This window comes from Lissotriton vulgaris, chromosome 1_1, assembly GCF_964263255.1.
Source record: "Lissotriton vulgaris chromosome 1_1, aLisVul1.2, whole genome shotgun sequence".
NCBI classification, from domain to species: domain Eukaryota; kingdom Metazoa; phylum Chordata; class Amphibia; order Caudata; family Salamandridae; genus Lissotriton; species Lissotriton vulgaris.
The window spans coordinates 1,112,602,167-1,112,617,981 of record NC_141685.1 but is presented as its reverse complement, the minus strand read 5'-3'; the positions used below and the strand labels follow the sequence as shown (position 1 = coordinate 1,112,617,981).

The 15,815-nt window shown below is 45.8% G+C and overlaps 1 protein-coding gene across 1 annotated transcript in view; it reads left to right on the top strand.

Moving 5' to 3' along the window:
* Positions 1 to 15,815, top strand: part of BRME1 (break repair meiotic recombinase recruitment factor 1) — a 313,388-nt gene that overhangs the window by 62,522 nt on the left and 235,051 nt on the right. Inside the window, exon 3 of the mRNA XM_086928376.1 lies at positions 10,663 to 10,744. Coding sequence (XP_086784502.1) covers positions 10,663 to 10,744 — 82 coding nt within the window. The remainder of the gene's footprint in view (positions 1 to 10,662; positions 10,745 to 15,815) is intronic.

Here is a 15,815-nt window from a genome sequence, read left to right as displayed (position 1 = left end):
AACCTGGGTCGCACGAAGCTTAACTTCATAACAAAGTGAAATTCATAAAGTGCCTGTGCAAAAAATGGAAAAGTTTCCTTGCAATATTTCATACATTATAAATCAAGGCATGATAATACCTTCAATTGGTTACTCAGTGTCAGTGTCAAATGAGAAAACAATAGGTGAGCAGCAGTAGTAATATTACATCTAAAAGTACAGAGGTTTATGCTACAGAAAATTTCTTAAATCCTCCCCCATATTGAGTCCATTGGGGATTCTTGTATCTAAAATATATATATATAGCTGTATATATGTTTTCATATATATTTTGTATTATTTCCGGGGTCCCAGCGCATGGGGGGGAATATTCAGTGCTTATGACTGATGAGGATACCCCTGGAAGAGAACTAGGATTACAGGTAAATAACTTATCCTTGCCATGCTGTTCCTGGGACGTGCAATGTGCCATGATCATAGACTATGTCCTATATCGTGTGCACCCCGCCCGTCTAGTCCAGGCACCACTTCTGATTGTCTATTCGGAAGGTCTTGTGCCACATGCGCTGGAGGTGGCGAGGTGTGAGGGTCTCAGAGCGCTGTGTAGCTAGAAATGGTTGCAATGGCTACAGCATGGCATTGATAAAAGTGTAGGCCCGTACCACTATTTGTGCGGCCTATAAGCGGCCCCTGCAGGCTAGTCTTTACCAACTTAGGGCCTGGAAGCACCTGCCACGTGCCACTGCCACCTGGTAGTGATATTGGAGCAACTCGGCAGCCCAAGCAGCATTCAGTATAGCGGTCCCAGTGAGCGGCTACCAATAATTGACTCAAAGAGAGGAGTGCTGAAGATGTACATGGCTCGGGCTCTACCCACCGCAGCCTGTCGTTGCCCTCAATGGCAATTGCACACTCTCATGGCCGCGTGGCCAGGAGCAGGCTCCGAGACTCATACTGCGGGAAACGAGAGCTGCCACGCTTCTTCACTTGGTGCTGCCACAGGTATTTCTCCGGCTCTGAGTGCCACACCTTGGGCTATGGAGCCTCAAGAGGGGTGCTCCAGTAAGATGTTGGGTTGAGGTGGAGAGTAACCCGTGGAGCACACGTCATACACAGTTTCAGGCTTGGCCACACCAAATTTGAAACCTTTTAACCCTATTGGGGCATATCTAAGGACATCACACTCAACAAGGAAAGAACATGAGCAATAGTAATGCTTCTCTTGACAGTCAGTCAAATCTTATAAAACGTTCCAGCTCCTCAGGTACCAAACAAAAAGAAGTCAAAAGTGGTCCATTGTCACCTACTGAATCATCTTCCAACCTGTACTGGATAAAATTCTCTGTGAAGTCATAGGTCTTCAACCTTTCATGGTCTTCACCAATAAAAAGTTGTAATAGATTTAAGATAGGCAGGTGACTATTGAGACAATTATGATGGATATTGAATAAAGGATTAGGGATGTGCAAGGTTTATTCATTAGAGTAAGTAAAGCAGGCAGAACAAATAGAAAAACGAAATTGACGTGATAATCGGAGACTTCATGATCTCCCAGAGGTAGCCGAGTAGGATGACATTATAACCTTCTTAACATCCTTTATTCCATCTCTGGTAGGCCTCATACCTGGATCATTTGCCAATCTCCAAACAGCTCTATCATTTAGAAGAAGCCAAGAGGAATTATTATGTTATTCTTGGAATACACTGAACTGGCCTGCAAATTGTGCTAGCCTCAAAAGCTGAAAAATAGCTTACCATGTCTGGTAATAAGCTCATCATACCTCAGGAATTAGCAAGGGCTACTGCCAGTCACAAGAAAGAATTCTTATTTATGAGGCCTATTTTAAAACAACTAAACATAAGATGGAATTTGTAGGAAGGTGGAGTATTATGTGGTGATGCTGGTTAGACTTCAACATGCAATACTCTTACAGACCCCAAAGATGGTCCTTGGATTCACAATATTAAATCCTTAGCTCAGTCCTTGTAGTGTGGCAAAGAACAGTCAGGATTTACTAAAGGAAGATGTGTTAAGCATTTCAGAGTACCAGCATGGAGATTTGATTTCTAATATTGCTGATGATTATGTTGGTCATGTCATGAAAAATAAGGGGACCTATGTTATATGTTGTTTTTCGTGATAAAGGGCCACATGTATCAATATTAGAAATAGCAATTACCTAATTGCTATTTCCTGTGCAGCGCAACTAGTTCTCTTCCAGGGGATCCTCATCAATAGTCATAAGCATTAGAATATTCCCGCCCATGCGCGGGACCCCGGAAACAATATATTATATGTGCCCCACATATATATAGACATATATATATAAAAATAAGCAATTGCAGCTAAATAAAACAGTAGAGCTGTGAAGAATTTCCACCATACATGTGTATTTGCATTAGAAACATGAGAAACAACACCAATGCTTGTTTAGAAACTGTTTTAATGCTTAGAAAGCAGTAGAAATTCTTATAACACACTGTAAGCATATACAGCTCCCAGGCTGCATTGCAAATACCCAGTCTAAAAAGACTGAAAAGCTAACTTGTAGCTGAATGCACTAAAACTGACGCTGTGCCTTTAAGGCACCTCTGCCCCTAGCTTCCCATCATGCCTCAGGGGTTACAGTTAGGTCAGTTGTTCTTTCCGGCTCCTTCAGGAAGGACCCTGGATACACAGCTCCACACTTTTCTGCCTGTTTCAGTCAGAAAATCGTCTAAAGAACAATTTTTTTATTTACTTTGACTTTTAACATCAGGGTCAAGTAAATAACTGCATAACAGTCGATTTTTTGTGAGGTTTTCCTGTCAGGATGCCCTCATTATTTGATGATTGCCCTTCTTGTGGCCACAAGAAGGCAAAAACAGACTCTCATGAGGTCTGTATTTTATGCTTGCCAGAGGATCATGATCCTAAAGGCTGTTCACATTGTAAAAATCTGTCTGACAGGACTCTTAAAAACAGAGAGAGGAACAGGCTCTATGGTCTGGCTCAGAGATCCATGAGGGGAAGATCTACAGAGAGGAAGAGTTCAAAGAGACCTAGAACTCCCTCCAAAGGCAAGTCAGAGCGTCCATCAACCTCAGCACCGGGCTCGGCGCTGAAAAAACAACATCTGATGGACAGTTCGAGAGAAAAAACTCCGTCGACGTCGGGACCGGCGTCGATGAGGAAATCGTCGTCGAAAAGAAGTTCACCGACGACAAAGAAAGCTCCGCCGTCGTCAACTAGGCGACGATCGGCGTCGAGAGAAGCCACGAGATCACCGTCGACGAGAAGATCGACGTCAAGACATAAATCACCTCCGCCGTCGTCAACCAGGCGACGATTGGCGTCGAGGGACAGATCACACTTGCCGTCGTCTCAACGTCGACAGGCTTCTAAGAGTGTGACACCTCCACCGACGTCTCCACGGAGGCGCTCGGCGTCGAGGAACAAGAGCCCCCTCGGACGCTCGCCGTCGAGGAAGGGATCATCGTCGACGGCGCGTCGGCGCTCGACGTCGAGGATGTCCGATCCTCCGCCGTCGCCACATGTCAGGTCAACGTCGAGGGCATCGTCGACGACAGGACAACGTCGATTGACATCTCCGTCGCCGACAGACCAAGGTCGGTCGACGTCGAGACCTCCGTCGACGGCAGGGCGACGCCGTTCGACGTCGAGACCTCCGTCGAAGGCAGGACGCCGCCGTTCGACGTCGAGGGAGAAGACTCCGTCGTCGGCTCATCATCGCCGATCGACGTCGAGACCTCCGTCGAAGGCAGGACGACGCCGTTCGACGTCGAGGGAGAAGACTCCGTCGTCGGCTCATCATCGTCGATCGACGTCGAGGGACCACAGGTCAACGTCGAAGCGTTCGACGTCGAAGGTTATCACCCTGTCGACGCCGCAGAGGCGTTCGAAGGCAAGGGAAAGACTTTTGAGATGTCCTCCAACACCGGTGAGATGGAGATCTCCTTCAGTGCCTTCGACAGTCCTAGTGACACAATCTGCTTCTCACCATTCCTCCTTAAGTACCTCTGGTTCATCGAGGTCCTCTTCTAGGAGTAGGAGTCCGGTGCAAAAGACACCCCAGCGACGGTATACCACACAGGCAAGACTCTCGCCAAGATGGTATGGTCCGTTGAGTAAATGGAAGGATTCTGGAGCGACGGAGAGACTACGAAGGTACTTAAGTCCAGACCACAGGTCCCCTCTTCAGCAGCTGGCAGAAGAGGCAGACAGACAGAGTCCTACCAGTCACCGATTACGCTCACGAGAGAGGAGAGCGGACAGGTCGCATACTCCCAGGGTCTCCCGATCACCAAGAAGGGAGCAACCCAGATCTCGAACACCGAGAAGGGAGGTACGGACTGAGAGATCGAGATCTCCACGAAGGGAGCATCAGAGAGAATCACGTTCTCCTCGAAGGGAAGAACGACCGAGAAGATCATCAGTGAGGAAGGAGAAATTTCACCACAGGAGAAGGAGAACTCCATCATCCTCCTCTTCATCTTCATCTAGATCTTCTAAAGGGGATTACTCTCCAACGCTGGCAGACAGCCCTCGCTCCAGAGCTTCCCCGCTTGACGACGTCAACACATATCTGGATGTCTTAGAAAGGGGGGCTCACAAACTTAATATAGAGATGGCTGTGCCAGAGGTTTCCACTACTGTGATTTTTGAGACCCTTCGTCACAAATCATATACACGGCCTTTGCTCCCATTGGTTCCAGGGATAATGGACCCAATCAAAGAGGTTTCTCTCACGCCAGCAACGATCAGGGCGGTACCGGCACGTATCCAGAAGAAATATAGGCCGGCCGACTCAGATCCTATCTTTGTTAAGGGAGAGACTGCGGCGGACTCAGTTATAGTAGCCTCAGCTAAGAAGAATCACACAGTCGCTCCTTCTTCTTCAGTTCCTCCTGACAAAGACAGCAAGACGCAAGATTCTTGGGGACGCAGGGTATGCAGCACAGCAGCTTCATCCCTGAAAGTCTCTAGTGCATCAGCCCTTCTCGGAAGGTACGATAGAGCCCTATGGGACTCCATGGAACGATTCAAAGAGAAATTGCCCAAGGAGGACCAGAAGGACTTTGAGGAGACAGTGACGGAGGGCTGTTTGGTGGCGAACCAAATGATTAGTTCATCTGCAGATAACGCCCTTCTAGCAGGACACGCCTACTCACATGGAGTATGTGCGAGGAGATCTTCTTGGCTGCGTTTAACTGGTCTCAAACCAGATGCCCAGCAGCGCATCCTCAATCTACCTTTTTCAGGATCTTCACTCTTCGGGGACATACCGATCAGGAAATGACCCGCATGAAGACAGAGTTGGACACAGTGAAGGCGGTTGGTCTGGAGAAAAAGAAAGAGCCGTTCAAACGACGCTTCAAGACCAACAAGAACCGGGGAGGCCAACAGAGGTTTCAAACCCCTCAATGGTCTCAAAACAAGCCACAAGGGAAGGCGCAATACAGAGGAGGAAAATCGGGCAGAGGCAGAGGCGGACATCATCAGTCCTCTACCACGCCTAGAGGAGGCAAGGCCTGAGCAGTGGCTTGCTCTGGCGCCGTTACCCACTCCAGTGGGAGGAAGTGCTTCGCAACACCTGGCAGAGTGGGTCAGCATCACAAAAGATCGGTGGGTGCTGAATATACTGCACAATGGATATGCGCTACGTTTCCGGAAGAGACCACAACCGATTCCTCCAAAAAAGACTCGCTTGTACCATCTAAAACTCCTCAAAAGGGAGGTGAACGTCCTCTTAAAGAAAAACGCAATCGAAGAGGTACCCCCATCCCAAAGGGGGAGAGGAGTGTATTCAAGGTATTTTCTAGTCCCCAAAAGAGACCAAGAGGACAAGTTCAGACCGATTTTGGATCTTCGAACCCTCAACAAGGTGGTGGTCAAAGAGAAGTTTCGCATGCTGGCACTTCATCAGATATGTCCTCATCTACAAATTGGAGATTGGATGTGAACGGTGGATTTACAGGACGCGTACTTCCACATTCCTATAACACCAGGTCATCGGAAGTACTTGAGGTTTCTGGTAGGGAACAAGCATTACCAGTACAAAGTGCTTCCCTTCGGACTCAAATCCGCACCAAGGGTATTCACCAAGTGCATGGCAGTGGTAGTGGCATGTCTACACAAAAAAGGTCTCTTTGTGTACCCATATCTAGACGACTGGCTCCTGAAGAGTCCGTCCCCTCGTCAAGCCACCAAAGACTGTCACCTGTGTCTCCATCAACTACACAGGCTCGGCCTCCACGTGAACACAGAAAAGTCGGTCCTGCAGCCCACGCAAACAATCCACTATCTGGGAGCAGTTCTAGACACAAAATTAGGAAGAGCGTTTCCTTCGCAGGAGAGACTATCTTCCATGGGGCAGAAATGCAAAAAGTTACTTCAGTTTCCTCGTCCAAAGGTGCGAGAAGTAGCGTCTCTGTTGGGCTCCATGGCGTCCTGCATCTTCCTAATACCGAACGCCAGGTTGAGGATGCGGCCTCTACAAGAGTCTGTGGAAGATCAGTGGGACCAAGCGACAGGAGATTGGGATGATCGAATCATCCTGTCTCAAGCAGCACTGACCTCAATACAGTGGTGGACTCGCCCTCGGAATGTCCTGCAGGGAGTCCCTTTTCAGCAACCTCTTCCTTCGCTGTCTGTGGTAACGGACGCATCTCTAGAAGGCTGGGGTGCTCACATGGGTCATCTTCAGATTCAGGGTCGCTGGTCGACCAACCTCCAGACATACCACATCAACATGCTGGAGCTTCGAGCAGTTCATCTGGCGCTCAAAGCGTTCCTTCCAGCAATAACAACGGACAAAATCCTGGTTCAGACGGACAACACTACAACTATGTTCTATCTGAACAAGCAGGGAGGAACTCGATCTCGCCCTCTGTCTTTGGAGGCCCAGACAATCTGGCACTGGCTTCTGGCTCGGGGACTGTCGGTGGTGGCAGTGCACCTCCCAGGCGAGCTGAACACAAAAGCAGATGCACTCAGCAGGCACTTCGAGGATCAGCCAGACTGGGTGCTAAACGACGAAGTAGTCGAAGAACTCTTCCGTTGCTGTGGTCGTCCAGACATAGACTTATTTGCGGACGACGAAAACGCCAAATGCCACGCCTTCGCGTCCAGGTTCCACCGGCCAGGGACGCAAGGGAACGCTCTCCTGCTGGAGTGGACAGGAATGTTCGCCTATGCGTTTCCTCCTCTGGCACTGATTCCGAAGGTGGTGGCCAAGCTCATCAGATCGAGCATGGACATGATCCTGATTGCTCCGGATTGGCCGCGACAATGGTGGTATCCAGACCTGTTACATCTGTCGCTGTGTCCACACAGACGCCTGCCGTGCAGGCCAGACCTGTTGAGCAAAATGAACGGGAGGATCCTGCATCCCAACCTCCCGTCGCTGAACCTGACTGCATGGCTCCTGAGGTCTTGCAATATGGACACTTAAATCTGCCTCCGGAATGTATGCATATTTTAAAAGAGGCAAAGAGACCTTCCACAAGGGCGTCTTATGCGTTCAAGTGGAAAAGATTTTTCATTTGGTGTAAGGACCATGGCTTTGATCCCACCAAAGGTCAAGAAGAGGTAGTCTTTCCATACCTCCTTTATTTGGCTACATCAGGGTTGAAATACGCTTCTATTAGAGTTCATCTATCCGCCATAGTAGCGTACAGGAAATCACCTACACAAACATCGTTTTTTCAAGTCCCAGTGGTTAAGGATTTCCTTCAGTGGTTAAAGAAGGTCTATCCCCCTGTGAGAAATCCTTCTCCTCCCTGGGAGTTGAACCTGGTTCTCTCCAGGCTGATGTCTACACCGTTTGAGCCTATACACAAGGCCTCCTTGCAGCATCTCACTTGGAAGGCGGCCTTCTTGGTGGCAATAACCTCTGCTCGCAGGGTTAGCGAGATACAAGCACTCTGCACCAAGGAACCTTACACTGTGTTTCACCACAACAGAGTAGTAATGAGGGCTCATCCATCTTTTCTTCCAAAGGTGGTCTCGGATTTTCATATAAATCAAACGATTACCCTCCCTTCGTTCTTTCCTAACCCATCGACCCCAGCTGAGAGGTCGTTGCACTCGTTAGATCTTAAACGGGTACTAAAGTTTTACCTAGAAAAGACGAAGGACACCAGAAAGACAGACCAACTCTTTGTCAATTATGGTTCAGTAAGGACGGGGTTTGCAGCAAACAAAAGATCCATCTCCAGATGGATTGTCTCCTGTATCAGGCTAGCATACCAGCTGGCTGGCAAACCTTTGTTACAATCACCCAAAGCTCATTCCACTAGAGGAAAAGCAGCCACAATAGCGTTTTTACATGATATTCCTATGTCAGAAATATGCAAGGCTGCAACATGGAAATCAGTCCATACCTTTACAAGGCATTATTGCCTAGAGTCTGATTCCAGAGCGGAGTCTCAAGTAGGGCAAGCCTCCTTGAGAAACCTATTTGGGTAGAATAAGGCCTACTGTTTGGGCCTAAGAATATGAATGTTATCTGTTGATTCCTTTGCCCGCAGGGATGAGGTGAGGCTCGCTACTCTATTCTAATGCTTATGACTATTGATGAGGATCCCCTGGAAGAGAAGGATTAGTTACTTACCTGTAATCCTAGTTCTCTTCCAGGGGTATCCTCATCAAAGTCATAAGCAACCCTCCGGCCTCCCCGGAGCAAAGGACTTTGTTTATTAAGTAGGAGATGTTTTTAACCTGTTATTACCATGGTTTGGTTTTTCAGTCTCCGAAAAGAACAACTGACCTAACTGTAACCCCTGAGGCATGATGGGAAGCTAGGGGCAGAGGTGCCTTAAAGGCACAGCGTCAGTTTTAGTGCATTCAGCTACAAGTTAGCTTTTCAGTCTTTTTAGACTGGGTATTTGCAATGCAGCCTGGGAGCTGTATATGCTTACAGTGTGTTATAAGAATTTCTACTGCTTTCTAAGCATTAAAACAGTTTCTTAACAAGCATTGGTGTTGTTTCTCATGTTTCTAATGCAAATACACATGTATGGTGGAAATTCTTCACAGCATATTCCAGCTCTACTGTTTTATTTGGCTGCAATTGCTTATTTTTATATATATATATATTTATATATATATGTCTATATATATGTGGGGCACATATAATATATTGTTTCCGGGGTCCCGCGCATGGGCGGGAATATTCTAATGCTTATGACTTTGATGAGGATACCCCTGGAAGAGAACTAGGATTACAGGTAAGTAACTAATCCGTATTCGCCATTCCTAATGTATGAAACTCCATGAGTTTCATTTATCGATTCATAGGGGGTCACAAATAGACCTACTTCATGAATATTAATGAGGTAGGTCGCAATTTGTGAACCATTAGGAATCTCTAACATCACGGGGATGGTGGCTTGCTGGGGTCAGCAGAGCACCATGTCCGTGATTGCTTTTAAATAAAGCAATCTTTTTTTTAAAATGTAGCCTGTTACCACAAACTTGAAGTTAGTGGTAAAATGTTAATGTTTTGCGGCTGCATTTCGGGTTCAAAATATTCTTGCATACCGCTGCGATTCGGTATTAGAAAGGGACTCCCTAAACACGCCCCTTCCTAACACTGAATTACAAACCCTAATTGCGATTCGGTAATAGGTTACCGAATCGCAAATAGAGTTTGGTACATAGGAAAATCCTTTTTTCCGGTCTCAAACGGCTTGATTCTGCTAATCGCACCGTTTGCGACCTTAAAAAAGGTACATACATGTGGCCCAAGTGTTTTAAGATCTGTAAACTAATAGGGTGTAACATGAACTACACCCTTAAATTGCATTTGCCTCGTAACTTTCATAAATGTTTTTGGGGGATCTCCTTCATTTTTGGACAAGCCTAACTTTATTGTCAACTATAAAACATTAACTCTGTATATTTATATTGGTTTGCAGAAAATTACTTCATGTTTGAAAGAGTTTTCTACACTGTCTCTCCTTTACTCGCAGAATACCATATTTGCAAATCATTGAATTGATAACGCATGTGTCTTTCATTCAAAATACCATTAAAAGAAATACATTCTGGTTACCATTAACTATTTTTATCAAGAACATCTGTTTGTATTTTACCCACTTTTCCTCAAGGTGAAGTTGTTGAGCCTCCATGAAAGAATTCATACATACTGCCTTCATTTTTCTACTAAGATTAAATATATATTATCCTTCTTTGAATTCTTTCCAAACAGTATTTACATGTAAGTTTATCCTTGAACTCTTTACAGTCGGTCTTCTTCCTCCATCTCCCTCTTTTTTCCATATCTTTCTCTCCTTTCCAGACTTTTCTTTACTTTTTTCCCCAGCATCTTTTTTGTTCATTTTTTAAACCTTTCACATTGTATATTTAAATGTATTTGATTAAAAAGTTTGTGAATTATGTTTGACAGAAATGTTTTATTTTCTTTAATTGCAAATTGCAGATCTGCTGTTGTTTTTCATTGTAATGTTATTGCCTCATAATTATATTAACCTCATTGATGCTGATTTAACTTTATTAAAATGGTTAAACATAACATTTAGTCAAGAGGTTAACTAGTGCAGCACTAAGTGACAGCTAGTTTATGTGTTGTACACTGGGAGAGCATATCAGTTGCACATAGCAGTACCTCAGAATCTAGGCACAGTGATCACTGATCGTTTGCCCTTCTGTCTTTGAAGTGCATCTCAGATAGAAGAGAGGACAACCTCACAGTCGATGCAGCACGAGACTTCAGCCTTTAGTTCTCCAGTGCTGTCACAGGTAAAGTATGTGAAATGGCTCTTTACCCAGCGTAACAGGAAATATATTTTTCCAGATTCTTTCTGAAAGTGTAAATTAAGCTTCATTTTATTTAACTGATAGCTTTAACTTTGTACGTATTCTATAAGAATCAGTTATCCACAGGAGATCAATGCTTGCACCAGGTGGGTGTGCTCTTTGTTATGTTGCTAATAGAGGATGCCAGTGGCTACCTTCTCAGCAACACTGAACAGGTCGGTCACAACCAGAACACTATCAACATTACGAACATATTACCCACCTGACTCACTTTTCTTGATTGTGGCCACCTCAAGGAGAATGGTCTGAGAAAACGTTATTTGTTTAACGGCGCTAATCAAAAACTAAGGGCCTGATTTAGATCTTGGCGAACGGGTTACTCCGTCACAATGGTGATGGATATCCTGTCTGCCAAAATATAAAACACATAGGATAGAATGGATTTATATTTTGGTGGATGGGATATCCGTCACCGTTGTAACGGAGTAACCCATCCGTCAAGATCTAAATCAGGCCCTAATTCAAAAAGAAAATCCAATAGCGACAACATCAAGCAGGGGAAGGTGGTTGCAGTTGAACAGCACAGCACAGTATCTCTAGAGATAAGAGAACATGGAGAAAAAAGACCATGGGCACTGTCAGTGTTCCCCAACCAAGAGTTTTCCACAAACCAACTCAGACTTTTCACTGCAGATTCAAAGAACAAGTGCATCTGCAGCCATAGAAATCAGACTAAAGTAGTCAAAAGATTTACTCTCAGCTCTCCACAGGGTCTAGAAATTGCATGGCCACACATTCTCAATACCAGTGCAGCAGTTGTGATGGGAAATATTTTATTGTAAGATACCTATATGTTTCCCTACATGACCTGACCAGTTGATTATACAGGACTAACATCCTACGTATATCCAAGGGATTCAGGACCTACCCCACATGGACTGGCTGTATTGACAGAAAGAGCAGTGTGCACTATGTCACATGAAATAGCTCCCAGGCTATTACTCCCCACTAAGTTTGCCTTCAGTGACATGTTGGCAGTAGATTCCAATGCCTCAAACATGAATCCAAACAATCCCAGTGAAAAAGCTTAATGAGTGGAGTGTACAGCTGCATACTCCATGTCAACAGCTTGTGAGACCCAGGATGCCCTTTGTCCTTGCCAGCAATAGTCAAAGACACCCATCCCCGTAAGAGGCAGGCTATATCGGAGAAGTCACATCAGCAAACTGCCGAACTGTCAGCTCAGGATAACTGACCGAAGGGACTGGTATCCAGAGCGTAGTCAGAGAAGCCAAGACCAAGAAAACTGAATGTCACAGTAAAGGGACAGCCATTCCACAGACAGGTGGCACCAGAAGATGTCAGATGGCGGCAGTGGCTAGCACTCTGAGGACGTTTCTTGAGGTCCCGGGACAGGGTTATTGGCCATTACTTAAAACAATGAATGTCATTTACCAGTGTGTCCTGGGGCCCTCCAACTGGAGGACTGAGTACTGTAATTTAGCACTTGAATGACAGGATAGCAGGGTTGAGTAGACAAGTCTTACTGTAGGAGGCGGTGTAAGTGGCAGCACTAGAACGTTTAGGTAGTTCTTAGCTTTATACAAAGAAAAGGATTCACAGGCAAGTTAAACGTTATACAGACTAAATAGAGATACACATTGGAAGGCAGAAGTGCTAAACACCTCCTGCACCAGACAACCAACCCCAAACAGTTTGATAGCTTCTTAGCATTTTGAATTCTGTGGCATAGGTTATTCTATAGGGGGACGCTCGGCTAGACACAGTTCTGTTCAGAAGTATCCATTTTCAAAATACTTTAGTCTTTCAGAGTTCACTTCAAAGCCAAACCGTATGTTCCTCTTAGTTGCGATATGAAGTGATTTTGTTTCAGTTTCAGAGGTTGGAATGAAGTCGGCAGGCACATACTAGGAAACCCAAAATGGTAGGCACAGTACCTAAAGAACTATAATTAAAACAGAAATGAAGTGCCCATTTGTCTGGTAGGTAAACATGTTGTCTTGGAGTTCTCTGGTGGTGTCTCTAGTGTGGTGAAGGGAAAGGGTGACCGAGTGTCTAGTTACTGGTGCCCGAAGAAGGTGAACACAGTCAATGGATTCCAGGACCAATAGAACTGGAGGTTGGAACAATGTGTATATTGGTTAGCTATGATGCCAGTTCACCCTAGCTGATAGGAGTTAAAAGGTGTGTAACTCAGAACGTACTGTTGTGATATAGATTTGGAAGTGAAGGGGGCATCCATGACAGGCACCGGTATGTACAGTGGACTACAGGCCTGGGTTTACGCTAGTGACTGAGCAATCTGATAGAGACTTCTAGCAACATGTTACTTATCTTAGAATTATCCCCAGGCATCAGACTTAATGCGGAAATTCTAGAGCAGTGCCCACTGTGCGCAAGTAGGTGGTGTCATTTAGCTATGCGACTGCATCATCGGCGCTGGACATGACATGCACGATGCATTTATATATGCATCAGCCAAACGCACTGACATCAGTTGTTCTCTTTCCTGCCAGGCAGGGCAGATCTGGAGGAGGTACTTCCAGTCACTTTTTGACTGAGCTTTTTTGACATTTTGTCTAAGAACTTTTTCAGAACCCTTTCTCCTGGTATGTGAGAGATGTCTCCCATGAAATAAACGGATTTTAAAGTCTGTGGTACCGGGTTGTAGGACGTTATAACGCATTCCGGTGCAACACAAGCCTTTACCACGTATGTGTTACAACGCAAATGCCATTGCCACGCATAACCTTTACCACGAAAATGCCTTTACCATGCATACCTTTTCAACGATTCTCGTTGTAAAACCATGCATGATATTTGCATATTCATTGTAAAGGCTCCGATCCCCTACCCCAATTCTGTGCTTGGATTCAGCTGTGTTTCAATAATCTATTTTCTCCACTAGATGGCACATGCTGCATTCATATGCAGTTTACTTTCATGAAGGTTCTTTTTAGGTCGAGCCTAAGCAAATGCGAAGCATTTGCTGTCTGGCTCGAGGACTATTGTCACCGGTTTTTGGGAATGTGGACACGAGCTGGGCACGAGCGCAGATTTCACCTTGTGGGCGCGCACGGCGCCGTGCCCATCTCGTGACTCACATTCCTGTGCGCAAACACACACACAGCCACACTCACGCATGCGCATATACACAGCCACACGCATACACAGGCACACACACACTGCATACACACACGCACCCCCCCCCCTTAAACAGACACACGCGCACACAGACACATGCACAGACACACTCGAACACACACAGACACACGCGCGTACATCGTCCAGGCGCCTCCCTTCCCACTACTCCTAGCCCAACAGAACCCCTGTCCCCGGCTGACCTGCTCTGCAGCGGCCTCAATGCCGGAGCGAGTCCTAGAGGAGATAAAGTGAGCGGGCTCTGCGGCCGGTGTTGCGGTGTTGCTGCGAAGGGAGCGCCGGGTGTTCACCATACTGCCGGCACGGGTTGCGCTAAATGCCGGGGCCTCTCACTGCCCGGGCTCTCTCAGCGCCATTCCTGTTTCTCTCGGGCTGCTGTCAAGCGGCGCTGCCACTGGGGGTCGCTACAGTCAGTACCGCGGGCCGGCCGTTACACTCTCCCTATTGGCAGAAGCAGAGGTTTCCGCAAACACAAAGGCTCAGCCACTAGACCAGAGACATAGAAGAGCGGACAACGCTGGCGATTGCATATGGAAACAGCGGCCATCTTAATAACTCCGCTTTGATGCTGCTCGTTTTTTTTTCTGTTCCCCCTGGGGGAGCGCGCGCCCTCACTTGTATTTAATACTACAAATTATTATGGAATTAGCAATTCGTTGTATGACTGATGTATAAAACGCAGAGTGCCGAGATTTGAGATGTATGGAGATCACGTGTATCAGACGCAGAGTGCCGACATATATAACACGCAGAGTGCCGAGATTTGTATCAGACGAGATGTAGATCTCAATAAAAGTTATTGATGCGTCCCACTTAGATGACTGTGCCGAGGTGACAGATAACATGGGAGATCACTTATACGCAGACTAAGATGATATGGGAGATTTCAACGGCATGCGGTGACGTCATACCGATAGCCACGTGGGTGCTGCCATGACATGGGAGATGGTACACGGGAGGCGACTGATGCGTGCACCGATTACTTGTATTTCATAAAAAATATTATGCCATTAGTTCTATTTCATATGCAAAAAAAAATAGTATTGTGCAATTAGCATTTACTTGTATGCACCGATCACTTGTATTTAATACAAAATATTATGCAATTAGCAATAAGTTGTAGGACTGATGCGTGCTCCGATCACTTGTGTTTTATAAAAAATATTATGCAATTAGTTGTATTTAATAAGAAAAAACCGTTAGTATTGTGCAATTTGCAATGTGCAATTAGCAATTACTTGTATTGAACTCGGAGTGTGAAGATAGACATTATGCGTGACATTAGAAAAGACAGATGAGATGTAAGATGCGAGTGATACAGATGGTGAAGATGACAGATGCCGATACAGATGCCAATCACTTGTATTCATTACAAATTATTGATACGTGCAGTTGTATTGAATATGAAAAAAACATTATTATTATGCAATTAGTTGTATTGAACATGGAAAAACATTACTTTTAAACTATACAAAAATATCACTTTAGACCCACTGATGCAAGATGACAATGGGGGTTCACGAAGATGGCAGATGCGTGCAAGATGACAGATGCCGATCCACATGCCGATCACTTCTATCAATACAAATTATTATGCAATTAGCAGGGGCACATGGATGACGTAGTAGCAAAGGCGGCATGATGCGTGCAGATGACAGATGCGCATTATGACTGCGCAAGATGCGTGTGCTGTGGTGACGTCATACCAATAGACACGGGGGTGCTGCAGGACATGGCAGATGGGAGATAGTATGCACTAACACGGAAGATGACAGATAAGATGGGAGATTGTATGCACGAACACGGAAGATGACAGATGCGTGCCGACTTATGACATTTTGCGTGACGTTCTACCAATAGCCACGGGGCT